This window comes from Lemur catta, chromosome 1 (genome assembly GCF_020740605.2).
Source record: "Lemur catta isolate mLemCat1 chromosome 1, mLemCat1.pri, whole genome shotgun sequence".
Taxonomy (NCBI): Eukaryota; Metazoa; Chordata; class Mammalia; order Primates; family Lemuridae; genus Lemur; species Lemur catta.
In genome coordinates, this window is record NC_059128.1 from 44,272,700 (window position 1) to 44,295,408 (window position 22,709).

The 22,709-nt window shown below is 43.1% G+C and overlaps 1 protein-coding gene across 1 annotated transcript in view; it reads left to right on the plus strand.

Moving 5' to 3' along the window:
• Positions 1-4,408: 4,408 nt before the first annotated feature.
• The window catches only part of PYGL (glycogen phosphorylase L), a 36,987-nt gene continuing 18,686 nt past the window's right edge, over positions 4,409-22,709 (plus strand). Inside the window, exons 1-5 of the mRNA XM_045567392.1 lie at positions 4,409-4,694; positions 9,983-10,084; positions 12,058-12,136; positions 15,262-15,365; positions 22,358-22,489. Of these exons, the coding sequence (XP_045423348.1) occupies positions 4,452-4,694; positions 9,983-10,084; positions 12,058-12,136; positions 15,262-15,365; positions 22,358-22,489 (660 nt within the window). The 5' untranslated portion in view covers positions 4,409-4,451. The remainder of the gene's footprint in view (positions 4,695-9,982; positions 10,085-12,057; positions 12,137-15,261; positions 15,366-22,357; positions 22,490-22,709) is intronic.

The following is a 22,709-nucleotide window of genomic DNA, read 5'->3' on the forward strand; positions in this document are numbered from 1 at the left end:
TCTGAAAGTGGTATGCCACCACAATAAGCCTGAATTACAGTGGATATTCACCTAGCTTTGTTTATCCTATCTTTCTGTGGTGGTCACCAGAATGGCCTGGCAGACCCCCAACTGCAGGGAGCATAACTGACCCAGGGCTCCAGGTAGCCTTGCAGAGGTCATGCCTCCCAGTGGGGGCCCACACCAATAACTGGGAAGACCACCAGGGACTCCTGACAGCTGACAGGCTCCACAGCTGCCCAGGGGCCTGCTGGATCTTCTTGGGACTGCCGGGCAGCCTGAGATATGCCCTCCTACCCTTGCCTCCCTCCCTCCTTGGCTCTGGGTCATACTTGCATCACAGTCTGATACTCTCCCGGGCAAATTTGGCTCCCTCCCCATTTTCTCTCTGGCAAGCATTTGCCCTCATAAAACCTTTGCATGTTGAATCCTGTCTTAGCATTTGCTTCTCTGAAGACCCAAACTCACACACTTCCCCATGATTCTTTTCTGACAGTGGGCAACTTATACTTGTTCTGTGAGGTCTGGACAGTTTGTTCAGCTGTTCACAAATGCCACTTCATTACAGCAGCCACGGGGGAGCAGCAGATGAGAAACAGGATAATGCAGGTCATTGTGGGTAAGGCTGGTATAAACATGGGAGCAACTTAAATTGGATACTATTTCAGGGACCCACAGTTTTTGGTGTTTCTGGTAAGGGAGAGGCTAAGGGAAAGGTTTTTAAAGATATTAATTTTCTTTTTCAAGTAACTTAACCTCTTGAGGGCTAAGTGTCTTAGACTAGTACAGAATGAAAAGTTAAGATTTAAAAGGAACCTGGGACTCCACCGAGTTTCTCAAACTTCAGTTACACCTATACCACACTTTTTTGCCACACCCATGTACCACCCAAACTATACTGTTTTTCTTTAAATAAATTCAATTTAACTTAAAATTTAAAAAGCAAAGTTCATATCAGAATGTTAACTTTAAAAGTGTTCTTTACCATAAATGGAAGACAATGTTATTAAATTCTAACTAGATGCTAAAACTTAAAGAAGGTATAGAGTCTAGACCTGCATTCTGTTAAAAGATAGAGTAACAAAGACTTCCCAGAAAGACTAAAAGAGAAGTGAAAAGGGAAGAACTGTTTGGCAATGTGATTTATTGTCATGTAAGGCTGGATCTGTGGAGTACCCCTAAACCTTCTGGTACCATCATGTTCTCTTTAACATGGGGTTGGATGGTCCCTTTCCATAATTCTACAGTTTGAACACTCAGTAGTTCACAGTTTTTTTCCTTAGAGAGATGTTCACCTCAGGGGTGCAGGCTCACTGACTGGATACTGTATCAAGATAATAGTATGGGCCGGGCGCGGTGGCTCACGCCTGTAATCCTAGCCCTCTGGGAGGCCGAGACAGGTGGATTGCTCGAGGTCAGGAGTTCGTGACCAGCCTGAGTGAGACCCTGTCTCTACTAAAAATAGAAAGAAATTATCTGGACAACTAAAAATATATATAGAAAAAATTAGCCGGGCATGGTGGCGCATGCCTGTAGTCCCAGCTACTGGGGAGGCTGAGGCAGTAGGATCGCTTAAGCCCAGGAGTTTGAGGTTGCTGTGAGCTAGGCTGACGCCACGGCACTCACTCTAGCCAGGGCAACAAAGTGACACTCTGTCTCAAAAAAAAGAAAAAGAAAAAAAGAAAATAGTATGTTCATTAGTTCATCATTACCCTGGCTTTCCAACAAGAATTTAGTACACCTAAGTAGACAGGGGATCTGGCATCCACATACTTGAAACTGACTTAAGCAAAATTAAGAAACAGAGTGAGTTTGTTTTTAGTGTCTTAGATCTCTTCTTATGCACCCCCTAATTCCTCACTCCCCACCCAAGTGCCCACACAGTACTTTGCCTTCTGCTGCTCAGAGACCTTTGAGGAGGGAGATCCACACAGACCTGGCCTTCCCTCTTCCCAGCTCCACCCTATTTTTCATCCAGCAGTTAAAGCTGATTGAACCATTTCACACCAATGTGTGAGTGACTCAAAACAGGCTAACGCTGTAACAATCCTGAGGGCATACAAAGCTGATAAAAAAAAATTTTTTTTTTTTGAGACAGGATCTCACTCTGTTGCCCAGGCTGGAGTGCAGTGGCCTTTTATCACAGATCACCACAACCTGGAACTCCTGGGCTCAAGTGATCCTCCTGTCTCAGCCTCCTGAGCAGATGGGACGACAGGCAGGCACCACTGTGCCCACCCAAGAAACACACTTTTTTTAAAACTATATAACTGTCAAAATACCTTCTCTTTCAGCGTTAACCTCAAACTTAACCACAGGGTCTTTATTTATCTTTAAGGTCAATCATTTTGACAGGTCTCCACTCCCACTCTTAATCCAGGGTATTTCTGGCCTCATCAAGATCCAAACCCTCATCCTCATTTCTCCTATAAATGCTTTCCTGTGCAAGTCATCAGGATTGCAGGTATTGCATAAGGCCCAACTCAGTCTCAGCTCTGCCCCAAAGGCTAGAGTACAAACCCCAGAAGCTGGGAAGACACGGGGTCTGGAAATTTTGCCAGACCTATAAAATCTGAAATTTCATTTTTTTTTGGTGAGGGCTGCATTTGGTCTGAATCAAATAATCCTGCCTCCCACCAATGCATCAACTCAAAATAATCAGCTTTTCAAAGACATGGAATCAACCTAAGTGCCAATCAACTGATGAGTGGATAAAGAAAATGTGATATATATACATATACCACACACATCATGGAGTACTACTCAGTGACAAGAAAGAATGAAATAATGTCTTTTGCAGCAACTTGGATGGAACTGGAGGCCATTATCCTAAGTGAAATAACCTGGGAAGAGAAAAATAAATGCTGCATGTTCTCACTTATAAGTAGGAGCTAAACTATGGCTACAAGAGGACACACAGTCAAAATGGGGGAGGTCAGGAGGGGGTGTGGGAGGAAAAATTACCAATGGGGTATGATGTACACTACTCAGGTGACGGGCACAGTAAAAGCCCAGACTTCACCACTATGTAATATATTCATGTAATAACATTCAACTTGTACACCTAATCCTATTAAAATTTTTAAGAAGGAGAAAAAAACAAACAAAATAATCAGCTTTGGTTTATTATTAAGATTAAAAGTAAAGTAGGGCCGGTGAGGTGGCTCACACCTGTAATCCCAACACTTTGGGAGGCCGAGGTGGGAGGGTCACTTGAGCCCAGGAGTTTGACTGTGAGCTACAATTGTGTCACTGCACTCCAGCCCGGGCAACGGAGGAAGAAGACCTGGTCTCTAGGGGAAAAAAAATTAAAGTATATTAATACCAGTTGTACTAAGATTTTTCCGGAAAACTTAATTCTGGCAATGGGTCATTCCTAAAATAATATATTAATACTACTTACTGAGGAAGAAAAGAAAACCCTCTGACATCCTAAAATGCCATGTTTTGGACTTTGCCAAGATTTAAAAAATCATGCACACATAAACCAACAAACGTCACCCAAACTGAAGGCGAACGGTGCAAAGATCAGCCTGTCCTGCAGATTACCACAGACTGGTTTGTTTATTGCAAACAAGGCAACGGGGCCAGTGAGTAATCCCTTCATTTTCCATTTTACACACACGCTTCTCTTTTCTCCCCTCATCCTCTTCGGGTAAAGCGTAATTTAAAGAAGGGGCCTGAGGTAAAAGCCCCTGCGGGCTCAGACTCCGGTTCTCAGTAACCCCCCGCTGCGGGGAAGCGGCAGGGGCTCCGGGCGGGGCTCGCCCGGGTCTAGGAGTCACGAAGCCCGAACCCGAGTCCTCAGAAAACAAAGGAGAGCGGCGGGGGCGCCCTGAGGACCCGGGGTGGGGACACGCACGGACTGGCCGGGAGCCGGGTCAGCCGGAGAAAAAGCGTTCCGACCCCTCACGACCTTCCGATGCTTACGGTTCCAGGTGAGGAATAATAACAATAATACAACATAGCAAATAAACTTCGGTAACACAACAGTTTGCCAAGAACTTGCTTCCCCACAGACGTCCGGCGGCCGAAGCCTGCAGAGTGGGGGCGGGGCAAACGCCGCCTTCCCGGACTCTGCGGATCCGGAAGGAGCCTCCGAGTGGCTACGTGAGCTGCCCGAGGCCCCCAGGAAACGCCCAAGGGGGCGCAGCCGGATCCCGGCCAGCAGTGCCCCGGCCGCCCCGGCGCAGCCCCGCGGGCAAGGGTCCCCCGGCCCTCTCCCACACGCCCCCGGCCCCGCCCCTGGCCCGGCCCGTCCCCCCTGTCCCCGGCTCTCTCCCACACGTCCCCGCCCCCGGCCCCGGCCCCACCCCGCGCGGCCGGCCTGGGGGGAGCGTGGCGGGGGCGGCGCCGGCCGAGGGGCGGACGCCAAACTTTCCTGCGCCTTAAAAGTGCGGCGGGCGCGGCGGTCCCGTTGTCCCCGGCCCCGCCGCCCGCCGCCCGCAGCCATGGCCAAGCCCTTGACCGACCAGGAGAAGCGGCGGCAGATCAGCATCCGCGGCATCGTGGGCGTGGAGAACGTGGCCGAGCTGAAGAAGGGCTTCAACCGGCACCTGCACTTCACGCTGGTCAAGGACCGCAACGTGGCCACCCCCCGCGACTACTTCTTCGCGCTGGCGCACACGGTGCGCGACCACCTGGTGGGGCGCTGGATCCGCACGCAGCAGTACTACTACGACAAGTGCCCCAAGGTGCCGGCGGGGGGCGGGCCGCGCGGCGGGGCGTGGGCGGGGGACCCCCTCTGACTCCTCGCACCCCGTCCTTCTCCGAAGCCCTGCAGTCCGGGGGAAACATGTCTGGGCTGTGGGTGGCAGTCCCGGGGACAGACTCGGCCACCCCACGGCCACCCCACTCCCGTCTCCGCGGTGCTACCCACCAGCGTCCCACCCAAACTACTGTGCTGTTGGCCCCTGGGGACTGCCTGGTGAGCAAGAGCCTTGCCTCCCTCGCCTGACCCCATCACAAACTTTTTTGGAGCATCTACTCTCAGCATTTAATCAAGAGGTAACAGGAGTTTGTCCTGTATGTCAGGCACCGTTCTCAGCTCCTGACATTCAGCCCTGAACAAAACAGGCAGAAGTCCTGCCCCAGTGGAGCTTGGTGCTTAGAGAAAGGAGACCTATAGAGTTGTCGAGTGGTAGTAAGTCCCAGGCTTTGCGGAGGGACTGCGTAAGTGTGGTGCAGAGGAAGGGGCAGGGTGCTGCCCCAAGCACAGAGCTCTGCCCACCCGGTTCTGACGGGTGAGCTGTGGAGCTCCTGCACTTCCTTAATTCCTGCGGGGTGAAGGCGTAGACCGGGCAGTGCCCTGGACTCCTACCCCCCGGAGGCATACCGCCCCCAACCTCCCCAAGACCTTCTGCCCCTGGGAGACCTACCCCCTGAGCGCGGAGGAAGGCTGTTTAGGGACCACTGCATGCGGGCAGAAATGAAGAGCTCCTTAGGGTAGTTTTGGGCCCACAGAGGGAAGGGGACAAGAGGCAGATGGGAAGGACTGGGGAGGACATGGCAGGGAGAGGGATTGTGTGCAGCGTTTGGGTGAGAGACAGCAGCTCTGGCAGCTGGAGTGAGGGAGGGGTGTGAGTCTGTCTTGGGAGAGAAAACAGGAAACGCCAGGTGGAGTCATACTGGAAAGGGCGAAAGATCCTGGAGGCAATGGGGAAATACATATAAACATTTATTAGGGTTTTTGTAAATATGCAAGTGTGAAGAAAAAAAAATGGTCCATAATCCCGGTGACCAAGAACTCCTGAATCAAACTGAAATCTTGTCCTGTAGGAATTTTTAAGAGAGTAGAAGAAGGTAAATTCTCCTAGGAAGAAATAGCTGCTGTAACAAAGCTTTTCAAATGGAAAATAACCCACGGTAGCCCCAGAGGCCTAGGCCTCTACCCCTAGATAGCTAAGGCTAAAATGTATCCTTAGAAATCTAAATGTATCCTTAGAAAACTCTTAGTGTATACATACATTTACTGTATCTTTTTTATTTGCACAAAAGGGATACTACTAAGTACACCATAATTGCATCTTGAATTAAAAATTATTTTTAGCCAGGCATGGTGGTTCACCCCTGTAATCCTAGCACTTTGAGAGGCTGAGATGGATCACTTGAGGCCAGGAGTTCAAGACATCCTGAGCAAGAGCGAGACCCCATCTCTACAAAAAAAAAAAGGAAAGAAGGAAGGAGGGAGGGAGGGAAAAGAAAGGAAGGAAGGGAAGGAAGGAAGGGAAGGGAAGGAAGGAAGGAAGGAAAAACAGAAAAAAGAAAAAAATTAGCTGGATGTGGTGGAGTATGCCTATAGTCCCAGCTACTCAGGAGGGTGAGGCAGAAGGATCACGTGAGCCCAGGAGTTTGAAGTTGCAGAGAGCTATGATCATGCCACTGCTCTCTAGCCTGGGCAACAGAGTGAGAAGCTGTCTCAAAAAAAAAAAATTATTTTTGCTGGGTGCGTGCGGTGGCTCATGTCTGTAGTCTCAGCACTTTGGGAAGCTGAGGTGGGAGGATCGCTTGAGCCCAGGAGTTCAAGGCTGCAGTGAGCTATGATCAGGCCACTGCACTCCAGCCTGGGCAACAGAGCTAGACCCTATCTCAAAAAGAAAAAAAATTTTTTCAAAATTTTAAGCTGCAGAGTGGGATGATGAGCTTCTTTTAGAAACACGCGTGCGTGTGCGCATACACACACACACACACACACACACACACACACACACGCACACACACACACACACACACACACACACACACCCCTACCTCTGTAGCATTTGGCACCCAAGAGCACCATAGAGCCTTCTATGTTTCTCCTCCAGTGGCTTACCTGGTACTTTACAGTTTTCCTAGTTGGCTAGTTTCTTCTCAGGACTTTCCCTTCCTGCTTGAGCACAGGTGTAAGCCAGATATTTTAACAGTGATACACTGGGAGTACAACAGTGAGCATGTTTTGTTTCCACACATGTTAATAAAGTATCTTTGACAGTTGTTCATCTAAACAGGATGGTTCCTGCTCTCATAGAACAGGAAGGGGAGCCAGTAGGTTTGCCCAAACTTCTTTCCCCCTCCCTTCCCTCTAGTAACTGTGCAGATGAATCCCAAATCCAGATCTCTAGTCTGAAATCCTTTTCAAACTCCATTCCTAGATTTCCAGGTGCTTAGTGAACATACCTAGGTCTCCTATTTCCTCAAACTCAGCATCTTAAAAACTCAAGTCATTATTCTTTCCAATCCTGTCCTATCTTCTGTGTTTCTAATTTTAATGCCATTGCCATCTTGACAGTCACATAAACCCAAAACTTTAGTCCCACCTTTGATTTCCTCCTGTATTGCCCATTCAATAGGTTGCCAAATTCTGTTCATTTCTGCAGCTTCCCTTGAAATGACCTATTCTCCTCTATTCTCGCTTTCCGCCTCGTTGAGGCCCTGGCTACCAGTCTGTTGCAGCAGACTTCTAAGTGGTTACCTTGCTTCCAGAAGTGGTAAAACTGCAGCCTGAGAATGACTATGGGTAGCAGGCATATTTTGTTGGCCAATAAAACATCTTTAAGTGGTATGGTTTTCAGGGCCTTGGGCAGGACTTACATAATCCCGTTCTTGGCCCAGTACTCCTCATTGTTTTACGTGGCCTTCATTACACACTTAGCTTCTCTGCCTGGCTCCTGCAGGTATTTGAGTGTGCTATCCCATCTCATTCTATGTACTGTAGTCCAATTAAGCTTCCTAAAGCAACACATCTTGTTCTGTGCTCAGTTATCATGGGCTCTCATTGCCTGCCATGGTCCCAAATTGATCATTTAAAATCCCTTCTCAGTCCAAGTGAACCTATTCCTCCCATCTTATCTTCCATTACCCTCCTGTACCTACCTTGCTCTCCCATCAAACCAATCCCCACTTCTGCTCCCCTGCTTCACTTGCAATGCCCTTTCCACCACGTGTTTCGATGCCCCACTCTTGCCTGTCCTGCAAGTCTCTGTTTTATTAACGCCTGTTCCATATGTCTTTCCAGAAGTACCCAGGTCCTCTGATTAATGCTGAGAGTAAAATAAAAAATATTTTTTAAATGTGTTATTGTTATATCTTCTTTATCTTTACAAGCCTTTTGAAAATGTACACTTTTTGTATAATACACATAAAATAGTAGCAATAGTAATATATTTATATAATTTATAAGATATATTGGAAATGCTCAAATATTTTACTATTAGGCATAGGTTATAAATAGAGACCATTAACTAAGAGTATGGCAGTGATCTATTTTTCAGTCTTATATATACCTAAATATAAGATGAGGTTCCCCCTTATTTATTTGTGAAAAAATAGGAAATCACCTTAAATTCCTATCCATATAAAGTCTGTCATGCAAGGAGGTGCTCTCTCATTTATTTAATTCTGAGCAACCAAAATTTTTTAAGGAAGACCAAGTGTTGGATACATACTATATATATTTATAAACAGGCTTTTTATAGATCACTAAAAAGAAAAAGGCAATACATCATGGTTACATTATAGAGATAATGAAAATACACATAAGGAAGAATGAAAAGATGCTATGCTAATATTATGCAAATAGATATTTGTGGCTTGAGATACTATTTCCTGTGACAGCAGTGGTCATATATGACAACACCAGCCATGGGTGCAACTGGGGCCCTGTCCCTGTTTGGCCTATGTCTATCCCGGGAAATGTACCTTTTTCCAGTCAGACAAAGGCTTTAGTAGGCTGGTGAGGGTTCTAATTATAGCATTATAAACATTCAAACAACCTGAATAAAAATGAAGATGATGTGCTCTGGAAAAGTGTTAGATGCCCCATTATGACATAAATGTTTATCCATGTGAAGACTTAAAATTTAATTGTTTCATAAAAGAGTGGAAATGAGTAAAATATCTAAATTGACATTTTCAAATAATATTTTATATATGTGACCAATATGTTAAATATTATAGTAGTGCTTTATTATACCAAATAATATTCATAATTTTTTACATTTGTGGATTGGCCAAATATGTTTCTTTTTGGTCCTTCGTCTCTTATGGAAATGGCAGAGGTCCCTAAAATTTGAAGTGATTATATCGGTGCATTTACAAAGTTTTGTCATTTTGTTTTTGTGTCTGATAGAGAAGAAAAGGGTAACTGATATGGAGAGTAAGATATTGTAAAACGAAATAGTGAAGCTACTCACTGGTCCTATTTTTTAATAAAATTAGTGAACTTTGTATGTAAAAAGGTTTTAGGAAGGTCTGACCTTTGTACCTCTCACTTTCAACTCTGATGGTATTTAGCTGGATTTTACCATGTCAAAGGCAAACTATTTCTAAGTCAATATGGAAATTTCCTATTTCAACAAGAACAAATACCAATTAACCATAGGTAGTCTTCTTCTTCAGAAAAAACTGTTGCCAGTAAATAGACTTTCTAGAACAATTCTAATTCTAAAATTAATCATAAAATTGCTTGCAGTAATCAGTCAAGGAGGAATGTTTTCTAGCCATGGAGTGTGTGGGAGTTAATCTTTGTGTTTCTTGGATGACTTGAGATGGATGGTCATAGTCAACCTACCTGACCCACACCCACCGAGGTGTCCTATAAATATTTTATGAATAAATGATGAGCTCTGGCAGTCTCACTTCTGTTTGTCCAAAACATATGCTTTATTCATGAGGCTCGTGAACGGGAGGGGGAAGAAAAGACAGAACATTGAATCTAGCAAGTTGGATGGGTTTGCTTTTTTCTCCCTGGGGGTAAAAGATACTGAACCAAGATACTGCCAAAAATAGTGTATAAAATGTTTCTCCCAAAGCCAGTTGTCAGTAACACTTTTTTTTTTTTATTTAGCCCTTCATGAATCAGTGGGAGTCTGATTTGAACCTGTGATAAAGTAGCCTTGCTTATTTGTTTCTTATTGGTGGCCTAACATGATTCTGTGTTTTTGTGTTGACAAGTAAATTTGCCCTCCTAGAGGAAACATGACCCCTCTTTTCTTTATTTCAGAGGGTTTATTATCTCTCTTTGGAATTTTACATGGGCCGGACGTTACAGAATACCATGATCAACCTTGGCCTGCAAAATGCTTGTGACGAGGCCATTTACCAGGTACACTGTTCCCATATTGTCTCATCCTCTCCCTTTAAATTTCAAGTTCATTTCAGGAACCTCAGGGACGTAGCACAATAAAATAAAAGTGAAAAGTTGCCTCTATAGACGTGGCTATTGCAACCTATTAGAAATATACATGACTGGTTATCTCTGATTTAAGAGAAACAACCAGAAAAAGAAGTTAGAGAACTGGTTATGACTCATGATAATTGTCTTTTGCAATCAAAGTCTTTGACAGCATTCCCCAACAAATTACATTTTAGAAATTAGCATCTGAACAAGTACTGAAAAGTACTTGAGTCTCCTGCTATCAGAATCACAAGCTTTACTTTGGGCTCCTATCTCTTTCTAAACGAGACCCTGTTCAGACTGTTCCCCTCCCTTGACATGGGATTGTCCCCTTGTGCGTCCTTCATGTGGATCAGTTAGGGTTTTTCCTGTGAAAGAGCCCTTGCAGCTCTGTTCCACGTCCCTTTTCTTTTCTTCCCCTAATGTCAGCTGAAAATAATATACCTCCCTTGGAGTAGCATATAACCAGGTGGGATGAAGTGACCTGTGTCTCCCTGCTCAAAGTTTATAATTATACTTTAGACTTACATTTTTAGAATTTAAAAAACCCTGAGTGTTAGCGCTACCAGTTGGCTTATGCAAGGACCCCAGTAAGTTCTAGCCACCAGAGAGCAAATCTGAAAGCCCTTTCAACAGTGAACAGAAGCAAAACTAGTTTTGTACTCTTGTAAGATTTAGTTATGAAGATCTACGTGGGAAAGCAACTTTTGGCATAAAGGTAGGGATCCAAATAAGTGGCTCCATGGAAACTGGGGCATCCGCGTCAAGCACCATTACCTCTTACACTTGTGTTTTCAAATGCATGCTTTATGTTTCCATTTAAAAAAATATCCAGGTTCATAGGTCGCCTAATTTTCAGATAAGAACCCAGTCATTTCACAACAAACTGCCCTTTTGCCACACCACACATGGGCTGGATTAGCATCTAGTCAACATGGAGCAGGTCATGTGATTTAGCTGACCAGCAGTTTCCCCATTGTAAGATGAGCAATCCAAAGTGACCTCCAGGGCTGCAGAACTCTGATGGGTCCAGCGGGGGTACTGGGGGACTCTGCTGTGTAATCTCCAGCACTCTGGGGCAAGGGGCTGGCCGGCCCTTTCCATCCAGCCCATCCAGCCCCAAGGTCACAGATGCTGCTTGGCCTCCCACAGCCTCTTCTCCAGCCTAGAGAGAAGCAGAGGATTTTAGCGCCATGCATCTGGACCACAGGACTGAGGTTTCCCTGACTGTTGCCAGGCCCCAGGTCTCAGGGGCAGAATGATTCACTAACTGATTTTGGGCCAACAACTTTTGACCCTACTGAGTAAATATGCTGTGGTCATGAAAAGATGAACTTTAGTTCATCTGACTAAATCTGACCTCATACTTTTTGGTCATTTTCAAAATCCCTCAGTCCAGTTAAGGTCAGCTTGGTACTAGACTAGTCCTAAAACACACACAAAAATTTTTTTAAATAATAATAGCTAACATTTCTGGAGGAATATCTACCCAGGAATAGTTCTGCATGCTTTGTTTTTATAATCTCATTTAATTGACTACAACCCTTACTGAGGTAGGGACTGTCATCCTCCACATTTTTCAAATAAGAGATGTGAGGCATAGAGAGATCTAATAGCTTGCCCAGGGTCATGCAGCGAGGAAGTAACAGAGTCGGTAGTGGACATTTAGAGCCCACACTCTTCTCCATGCTGTGACTGCACCGTTTCATACAGTTGGTACCCCCAGCTGCCAGTATCTGCAGTCAGTGCCTAATGCCAGCACAAGCCACTAGGGAGCTGGTACTGGATTAAGTACACAGATAAACCTGAGTGCCTGACCTAGAGCTGTGGGAAATGGCTGTCACCTCTGAAATGACCTGCATTTGTATCTGTTTACAATATTGTTTTCCTTTCCTTGCCAGCTTGGATTGGATATGGAGGAGTTAGAAGAAATTGAAGAAGATGCTGGACTTGGCAATGGAGGTCTTGGGAGGCTTGCTGGTAAGTGACATTGTGAGTATGTTATATTAACTGGCCAGTTGATGTCTTCCCAGATGTCAGGCATGACCATGTTTACAAGAACTAGACAGGCTTCCTAGAAGAAGTGCAAGGTATAACCTTGTTGTAGATGTATTTGTTCTGAGTTTTCACTGTGGTTTGGTCAATTCTAGACAAACACTAGAGAAGGGAACTTGAACAAAAGAGACATTGCTTAAAACCCTTGGAGATGTTGCTTAAAACTCAAAGTTAACCAGATCCTTCCTGTGCACTTAAGGGTTTCCAAAGTGGCCCCTTTACTTCACCATTATTTGTTCACAGCTGCTCAGCTCACACACTTTGTGTGGTCTGACCTAAGTTGTTCAAACATTATCTTGCTTTATGCACTTGACAGCTTGCTTTTGCATTGACTAGGGGGCAATGATACACTAATATTATGGTATGATTTAGTTAATTAATATCCTTTTTGTGTTTAGATGCAATTTGAGTTTTTTGTTCTATCCAGGGATTGGTTTTTCAGCAAATATAGAGGAAAATACTAAAAATATAATACCAGCTCTGTTAAATTAAAAATATACATCTCTATAACCAAACAATTCCACTTCTTTTTTTTTTTTGAGACAGTCTCACTCTGTTGCCCGGGCTAGAGTGAGTGCCGTGGCGTCAGCCTAGCTCACAGCAACCTCAAACTCCTGGGCTCAAGCCATCCTTCTGCCTCACCCTCCCGAGTAGCTGGGACTACAGACATGTGCCACCATGCCCAGCTAATTTTTCTATATATATTCTTAGCTGTCCATATAATTTCTTTCTATTTTTAGTGGAAACAGGGTCTCGCTTTTGCTCAGGCTGGTCTCGAACTCCTGATCTCGAGTGATCCGCCCGCCTTGGCCTCCCAGAGTGCTAGGATTACAGGCGTGAGCCAGCACGCCTGGCCCAATTCCACTTTTTGATATCTAGCCTAAGGAAGCACTCAAACATGTACATAAGGAGACGTGTGAAAAAAAAATTATTACAGTGTTGTTTGTGTAAACGAAATATTAAAAGTAATCTAATTGCCAAAGAATGAAATTGACCTATATGTACTTCCATGGATAGATCTCTAATTTAAAAAAAAAAATCAAATTGCATTAAAGCCATATGGTGTGATATCATTTATGTTTTAAAAAATTAAATATATTTGAGTGGAATTTTAAATACTAAATGGCTCTAAATGACCTCCTCTAGGAGGAGTGCAGAACTGGAGTGGTAATCAAAGGCAATGTTTAGCATTTTAATTTTTTTTGGTCTGTCTGTAACATTTCAATTTTTTAAAGAAGAATGTATTAATGTATTACTTGTGAAATTTAAATTTAATAATAAAAATGTGCTGCCACATGTATCAGATTGTACTTTATGAAAATAATTATCTATTTCTTCTTTTAGAAATGGTTCAAAAATCTCTTGATTTTGTACACACTTTCAAGTTACTAAAAAACCATTTGCCTCTGTTTCATTTTTCTGAGTCCTTGCTACTTTAGTTGCAGTATGCTTTAACATTGCCATTAGTAATAAACAAAACAAAACAAAACAAAACACTGCCTGTGGGACACTTGCCGTCTTCTTGGGAAGTTAATCATCAGACAATTTAGTAGGCTTTCCATGGGGCTGAAGGAAGACCAGCAGTGCCAATGGAATCTACATCTAAGAATGAGAACCACCCCGCCTTGCTTTTATATGAAACCCGAGACCCTCAATATTTGTTGGCTAGGTTTACCCCACTCTGTGTGTGACACAGTGACCTTGCCCCTTCAGCTGATGAGCAAGACCCAGTAGTGAATTGATGAATGGAGCTGAGAAGTCTTGTTAGATGATCTCATCTAGGTTGGGACCCCATTCTGGGCAGGCTCTAAGATAATCTGATCAGGGCTCAGGAAAAGCCCAAGAGCCACAACTCAGAGAGCAGAACTGGCGTCAAGCCAGGCCACATGGGCACAGAGACTGGAGAGTAGAATAACTCAAGGGCCTCAGCCATTTGTATTTGAGGATCTCTGTATCAGGGCTGCACCAGGAACCTAACTCAGTTCCTTCCTGTTTTGTCTACTGCTTTCGATCTTATTTTCAGTTTTAATTCCTACTATATATTTCCTCATTCTCTGTGTATTTGTCAGTTCAAATGCCTGATGAGAATATTCCCTTAGTTTGCACCAGCCACAGGCTAAATTCCCACTTAGCCTCTAGGTTGGCTGTTCTGGATCAGATGCTCTGTCATCAAGTAACAGAAAACTAGCACACACACACACACAAAAGTCAAACCAATAAGGACATGTGTTATCACAGAATAAGACTCCAGAGGTTGGGCCATTCTAAGACTAGTTTATTCAGCAGCACGATTAGGTCTCTGTGCTCCTTTTGGCTTTCCCCTCATGGAGAAAAGATGGTGGCAGCAGGGAAACTCTTTCCTAGAAGTCTTCTGCACCCAGCCAGCTTCCTAGCACCTCTCATTGGATTACATGTCATTGTATGCCCATACCAAAACCAATCGTGAGCGAAGGAAGTAAAATTACTGTGATTGGCTTGGAGTATTAGACCAGTCAAGCAAGATTCACTTCCTGGTCCAGCGTCCCTGAAGCCAGCGGTCACCTGAACATTCAGAATTCCATTAGCCAGGAAGAAAGAGTCGACTATGGATACCAAGCTGTTCAGTCATGTACTAGAAAGGAATGGGTTGTATGTAAGGTACACTCTCCTGGGGCTGTCTTTTCAAGCAGGGGCCATGGAGACAGCTCCCCTTAGAAAGGGCAGGGTGGGGGGCAATAAGCAACATATCTTATGCAAGTCGGCTTTCTTATCTGTTCTCAAACAAAATGCCAGCATATACACAGGGGCTGTGTGAGATGGTGAGGTAACAGATATTTATTTCCTTCCTTATACATTTTTGTATTTTCTAACGTTTATGTGGTATTTTATAATTGGAAGAATGTTATTTTAAAAAAATCAATATCCATTGTACAGCAATCTCTGTGCTTTAAAATATAAATATGGTTTCTCACAGAAAAATGTTTTGTGGCTGTCATGGTTTTTAGGGAGAGACTGGAAATTTTGACTAAGCTTAATGACTCTGCCTTTTGCCTGTGCTCTGTTTAATTTAGCCTGCTTTTTGGATTCCATGGCAACCCTGGGACTTGCAGCCTATGGATATGGCATCCGATACGAATATGGAATCTTCAATCAGAAGATCCGAGATGGGTGGCAGGTATGTGAGCCATCTTTTAAAATTTTACCATTAAAGTTCTTCTCTGTCATAGTGCTCTGGATGATTTATAATTTATGGACATTTAATATACAGCTTTACTGATTTCCCCTGGCGTTTGGTTGGTATCAGTGGGTACTGTCAGCCTTCTCCCTTTGGAATGCAAGTTCCCTAAGAGCAGAGAGCCTGCCCGTATCACCCACCACCAGATCCATAGCACTGAACACAGTTCCTGACTCACAGGGGTGCTCTGAAAATATTTATCACTGACCTCTGGAATGTGGACCACCTGCAGTGTGTGACATTGCGTTCTCTGCAGCATTCACAGTGGAGGAGCATATCTTTGACTCACAATATCCCCTAAGAAATCTTTTTTTTTTTTTTTTTTTTTGAGACAGAGTGTCGCTTTGTTGCCCTGGCTAGAGTGAGTGCCGTGGCGTCAGCCTCGCTCACAGCAACCTCAAACTCCTGGGCTTAAGCGAGCCTACTGCCTCAGCCTCCCGAGTAGCTGGGACTACAGGCATGTGCCACCATGCCCGGCTAATTTTTTCTATATATATTTTAGTTGGCCAGATAATTTCTTTCTATTTTTAGTAGAGACGGGGTCTCACTCTTGCTCAGGCTGGTCTCGAACTCCTGACCTCGAGTGATCCACCCGCCTCGGCCTCCCAGAGTGCTAGGATTACAGGCGTGAGCCACCGCGCCCGGCCCCCTAAGAAATCTTGATGGTAGGAAGCATGTTGCTATTTTGTAGGTGAGAAAAAAGAATCTCATAAGAAGTGAAGTTACCTCTGATCACGCTGCTGGCAATATGTGTCTGCACCCCCAGACTTCCAGGTCCACATTCAGTATTCTCTTCTATGCTAAGTCTTGCCTTCTTTAACATGCCTGTCTTAGAAGATACGGAAGCTGTGTCCTCATTTTTTTTATAAGATGAAATCAGACAATCTTGTTAACTGTTACATCAAATAAATCTGGCACATATTTAATATGTATAATTATAGTACTCCATAGAAATTTACACAAATCCATCCAAATGACACTAGTTTTACTTTTATATAATCAAACCAGATTCTTAGGTATTTGTTTCTTTTATCTCTGTTAGCTCTTTGAGTCTACAGTCAGCCCGAGTGTGGACAGTTTTCCCTGATACTATGTGACTTAGGTTTACTCTTTGCCTATCTTTGTCCCATACATGCATCATTGACAAAAAGATAAGGCTTCGATTTCCAAAAAGCCTGAATTCTCTGAGCCCTTCCCACGCTTACAAGATGGGTCCAACAACCTGGTGCTCAGGGATTGGATGGGGGGTTGGAACCAATGCCGGGGTGCCAGAGGGAGAGAAGATGACCCAATGAAAATAAGTTTAGTGTCACCTTTGCCCTTTCTGTACAGTCCCCTTGCTCCCTGCCCCCAGTATTTGGGCACTCTCTGGGCCAAGAAAGGAAAGAACTAAAACATTTGGTATGGTGAGAGAATACACCAGGGAAAAGGCTAAGAAGGAGAATTTTAGGAACATAGTGAAAACCAAACTTCTAAATTTTTCTAAGGACCAGGGCTGTGTATCTTCAGCTCTCCCAAATAAATAAAAAACTGGGAAGCAACATGGTATAAAAGAAAAGACTGGGCCCTACTTTCTAATTTGAGACTGAATTTCAACTAATTGCCTCAATTGGGTTACCTAACTTCTCTGAACCTCAGTTTTCCCATCTGCAAAGTGGAGATACCAACATCATAGAATTATTATGAAAATAATAATTCTAAAATATCTGTCACACAAATAGGCACTCAATAAAATGCTAATTTGGCCTAAGAATAGGAGAACAATTTAATAAATTGTGATATTCTCTAATAAAATATTAATGCAGCCACTATTATTATATTTTTATTAATTTTAATAAAATAGGAATTCATTTTTGTTAGTTGAAAAAAAAAAAAGAGGAGCTAGAATTATGTGGACAGTATGACCTCAACTATGCAAAGGAAGCCAGAAAGATAAAGGAAAAGTGCTAGAAAAAATACAACAAAGCTTCAACAGTAATTATTTCTGGGAGATCAGATTACAGATGCCTTTTACTTTCTTTTATTCTTCTGCATGTGTCATATTCCATAAGAAATATGTATTTGATGATCATAAAAAGTTACAAAAATAAATAATTGGTTCCCTTTCCCAATCAAGTAATGCAGAGTTCCATGCTGAGAGCCTAGCTTAGCAGGCACTTCCAATACGACCTGACGGGACATTTTGACACAACCTGACCAAACAACACATGGTATCTATTTTAAGTCTTTGAAAGTATACTGTGTGGTACTTGCAATACCCCATGATATTTAAGGATTTTCTTTCTTATCTTTTAACTACTGTTTGGTGAAAGATTTAAAAGAAACTCAGCAAATCAATCTCAAAAAAATTTTTTTTCTCAAGTACATTTTTCCCAAAATTTTCTGAAAGGTCTCTCTTTATTACGATACCGATTTTTGCTCCTTTTAATGGCCTTTATTCCAGAAAACCATCCCTTTCTCTTTTATTAGACCAAAGAAATATATATTTCCAGTGTTCTAAAAGACTAAAGAGAGACCAACTAGGTTTTGCTAATTCAAAATATTCCAAAGCTAGCCTTATTAACCATCAATACTTCTTTCATTGTGACTTGAAATGGAAATCAGAAGGGCATAGAATTTTATTTCCTCCTCCATTGTTTACTGCGATGGGATTTCAGAGGGCAAACATAATATTAATATATATCATACCATAAAAAGAAAACGTTTCCATAAAAAACAAAAAGCACCTGCCAAGAAAGCAGCGTGCCTCTCCAGAGCGTGGTCACGTTCCCCACTCACGCGCGTCTCTGCTTTTACAAAGGCAGATTTGGAGAAGGCCAATGAAAATTCCATGAGCTGGGAAGATCTGTAAAGGTTGAGGGGCTTTTAATTTTTAGCCTCTTCAAGGAAAATCTTCAGTAACAAAGTGTTCATTATGAACGCCCCTAGGAAAATAATATATTGTTAAAATTCTAGACTTACCATGAACTCTAATGGGGGTTGTTAAAACCTTGTCAGTCATAGTCCTCTGTGAAAATGACTGCCCCTGGGAGGAAGAGGAGAAAAGGTGATTGCAACAACCTCACACAAAAGTTTCACAGTCACACCAAAGTTCGGGGGATAAAGGCATTCACAGTATGTATCTCCGAGTTGAATCAAACAGTTCTACTAGAGTCTCTCTTCTTAGAAGCCACTAGAATCCCTCTCAGTCTTCTTAGGAGTGTATGATAGCCAGTAACACAGTTCATGTTACCCAGCGGGTTTCTGATTATCATTGTTGAATTCTTGGTGTGCCCCAGAAACATTTTCCAATTATTTGCATCATCAGAAAGCAAAGTTTATTGACTCTCCTGATGTTTGTCCGCTGGTTCTCCATGTACTCTGTATCCCACAGTTGAGGGGAAAAGCATTTCTTAGAATTCAGCCACTGACGGAGCCCCCTGAGCTGACCTCTGCTGCATTGCTGGCTGAACCTGTGGCCTTGGGGCCACATGTGGCCTTCTGGATCCTTGAGTCTGGCCTTTTGACTGAATCCAAATTTTACAGAACAAATCTTTTTATTAAAAGGGGTGCAGCAGAGAAAGATGAAGCTTTTCCTGCCTCTTTGGTGCTTATAAAAGAACAATCTTAAAATCAGAAGGCCACAGGTTCCCCACCCCTGTGAGGGAGATGTCAAGTCCTACTGCCACCCCCCACCCAGGGTGGCTCTTCTGCTCCACAGAGCCACGCTTGCTTTCAGTCCTGTGTGTCCTCTGGGATGAAGCAGATCGGACAGCCCGCTTGGATGTAGGTGAAAGTTCTCCCCCACCCCCATACGGCTCAGCACAGTAGTACATTCTGGGAGCCCTGGCTGCATGGAAATCTAAATTCACAGAACAAATTGTCAGTTCACTGGGAGAAAGCAAGGTGGAGAGGAGGCTTCTCCCCATCCCGCAGCTTCTGTGGGTTTAGCAGGGGCTGCACAGGGCAGTTCTCTCTTTGTCCTCAGATCTGCTCAGACCAACTTGTGGTTATGAAATATGTGTTTCTCAATACACCTTAAAAACAAGCCTTGTAAAATTGATGTAATTATTCAGTGATTCTTTGCCAAATTAGTAAGAGACTCAACGAAGAGCAAGCAAATAGGTTCTCCTACAACTACTTGTTAGCCTGATAATATTAAAACCAACCATTATTTGGCAGAGAAAAATTAAGCCATCCTTGCCACTTAAGAGTGTACCCTCAAAAGGTCAAACGCAACCTCTACTTCCATAGGAGTCAGGAAGTGAGCAGCAGTGGGGTTCAGAGCCTGTCCTGTCTACGGGAGCATTCCCAGCTTCTTGAGGGTAGAACGGCATACGATCCTGGCTCATTTCTCAGCAGAAAATGTGCTTTCTGTTCTCCCACACACACGATTTTCCAAAGGAAAACTGTTTCTGCCTCATTGTCTTCCTGTTGCGTGCAATTCCCTCAGGTGCGTGTCACAACAGCCCTGAGAGCTGGGTGCGGCAAACCGGCCTGCAGCTCTTTCCTGTTACAGGAAGCAGTGTTCACGTTGACTAGTATTTTAAAACCCAAAATCTGCCCTTGCCTAAGTGCAGCATGAAGTATTTTGTAAGTCAAGATGCTTTGACCCTTTGTTGATAACGTTGTTTTATTTGTTGTAGAGTTTCTAGTTATTAACACCAGTTAGTGGACCCTTAACAAGCTTATCAATTGGTAAACTTCCACCATTTCCTTGTTAAAATTTGACTTTATCTTTTGTTGTTCTTCATGCCTGGGATAGCAGAAGTTGAGTTTTTAATTCTGAATTACAGAATTACAGCCATTTACTTTGTATCAGCTCGTAGCTCCTGGCTGCGCTTAGTATGGTCTAGGGCCCAGCAGCAGCCCAGAGCTCCTGGGAACTTGGAGTTGCGGAATTTCACACCCCTCCCCAGAGCTACTGAGAGCCTGCCACATGTGATTTGCTGATCAGCTCAAGTCTATCTCCAGCCTTCGCTGGGCTTTATCCTGCCTGGGATACCTCCTCCTGCTCCAGCGGCTCTCTAACTCCCGGCTCTTCTACCTAAAGATGTCCCCTTTTCATTCATCATTATGTTGGTAGTTAATGGGCAGATTACTGGCTTTTTTTCTTTTTCTTTTTTTTTTTTTTTTGGAGACAGAGTTTCACTCTGTTGCCCAGGCTAGAGTGCCATGGCATCAGCTTGGCTCACAGCAACCTCAAACTCCTGGGCTCAAGAGATCCTCCTGCCTCAGTCTCCCGAGTAGCTGGGACTACAGATGTGAGCCACCACACCCAGCTAATTTTTTCTATTTTTAGTAGAGATGGGGTGCCACTCTTCCTCAGGCTGGTCTGGAACTCCTGAGCTCAAGCAATTCTCCCGCCTTGGCCTCCCAGAGTGCCAGAGATTACTGGCTTTCTTGATACAAAATCATGATGGATGTTTGAGTAAATGAGCATATATTTGCTTGCCTGGCTATTGGCACTAACATTTTGTCTAAAATCTTCAAAGACAGTAGCTGTGTTTATTCCCCTCTCTTCACACTGTGCCTGGAGCAGGCATTGCACTCAAGTTTAGGTGATCATGAGGTGCCCAGCATTGTATCATAATTCTTAAGAAATATCTTCTAAGTCCAAAGCTGAGTTTTCTAAGGGGTGAAAGTAAGGAATCAAATAGGTTAAATAACCGTACTTGGAATAATCTCATTGACAAGGGTACTTTATTCCCCAAACACACCTTCTTGCCAGAAGACAATTCCACCTTTTAACATACAGCCATGCACCACATAATGACGTTTCAGTCAACAGCAGACCACATATACCTTGGTGGTGGTCCCATGAGTTTATAATGGAGCTGCCCTATACAGATGTACATTTTTTAATCTTTTATACTGTATCTTTACTGTACCTTTTGTATGTTTAGATATACTTAGATACACAAATGCTAACCACTGTGCTACAGCTGCCTACAGCATGCAGCACAGTAACATGCCGTACAGGGTTGTAGCCTAGGAGCGAGAGGCCATACCCTAGAGCCTAGGGGTGCAGAAGCCTATGCCACCTGGGTGCGTGTGAGCACACTGTGGTGTTCACGTGATGAAATCACCTAATGAAGCATCTCTCAGAACATATCCCTGTCATTAAGCAACACATGACTGTATATGTAACATTTTAAAGGTATCACAATATATTTACTTTAAAAATACATCCCCCCGAATGTGTTTTGTTGTTGTTGTTGTTGTTGTTGTTTTGGTGTTTTTGTTTGTTTGTTAGTTGCAAACCAAAATTCACTTGATGCCCAAAGAAACTGTGATTTTTAAATTTGTATAAGAAATATTTTGTTATAAATTGAAATAAATACCTGGGAAAATGTTGAAATTGTCAATAATAGAATAAGATCCTTACCTCTTAGTATATGTTATTTTCAAAATGAACCATAATTTATAGTTCATTATCAAATCAAAATTGAATAAGGATTAAGGTAATGAAAGACTACAAATGTAATAGTGTTCTGTACCTATACTGAGATAAGCTTTATTAAGGGAGTGTTCGGTAAAATAGCATTTCTTAACTGACTGTGTGTATTCTAGGCACAAGAATCTTGACTAGAACACAGAGACCTAAGGTCAAATCTTAGCTCTACTATTTACTATCTGTGTGACCTCGAACAGTTACAATTTCTCATTTTCAAAAAGGGAGAAATCATAGTTCCCTTCTATACAGTTGCTGTGAAGATTAAATGTAATAACACATATAAAACTTTTAGAGCTATATTAGCAAGTATTATTGATTTAGGCTGTAAGACAATAACAAAGATGAATTGAGATTGACAGAACCAACATTGTATCTTGCCAAAACAGTATTCTTTGAGTTATTTCAGTGAAAGATATTTTTAATTTGATATAATTGAAGGGCTAGGTCCACATCTCTTGAAAAATAAATTCTAAGCAATACTATATGCTTTTTGCAGGTAGAAGAGGCAGATGATTGGCTCAGGCATGGAAACCCTTGGGAGAAGGCCCGCCCCGAATTCATGCTGCCTGTGCACTTCTATGGAAAAGTCGAACACACCAAGACTGGGACCAAGTGGATTGACACTCAGGTATTCACAGTGTCTTCACGGCAGGCATTTTGTATAGTATAACACAATGAATAATAGCATATAGTATAATGTGTATATGATATTGAGTGCAGCATATTATATATTAAATAATAGAGTATATTTTTATGAATAAATCTGTTACTCCTCTTAGCGCAACCCACTTATTTTGGAGACAAAGGAGCTGAGGCCAAGAGAGAGGTAGCTTCCCCAAGGTCAAGTG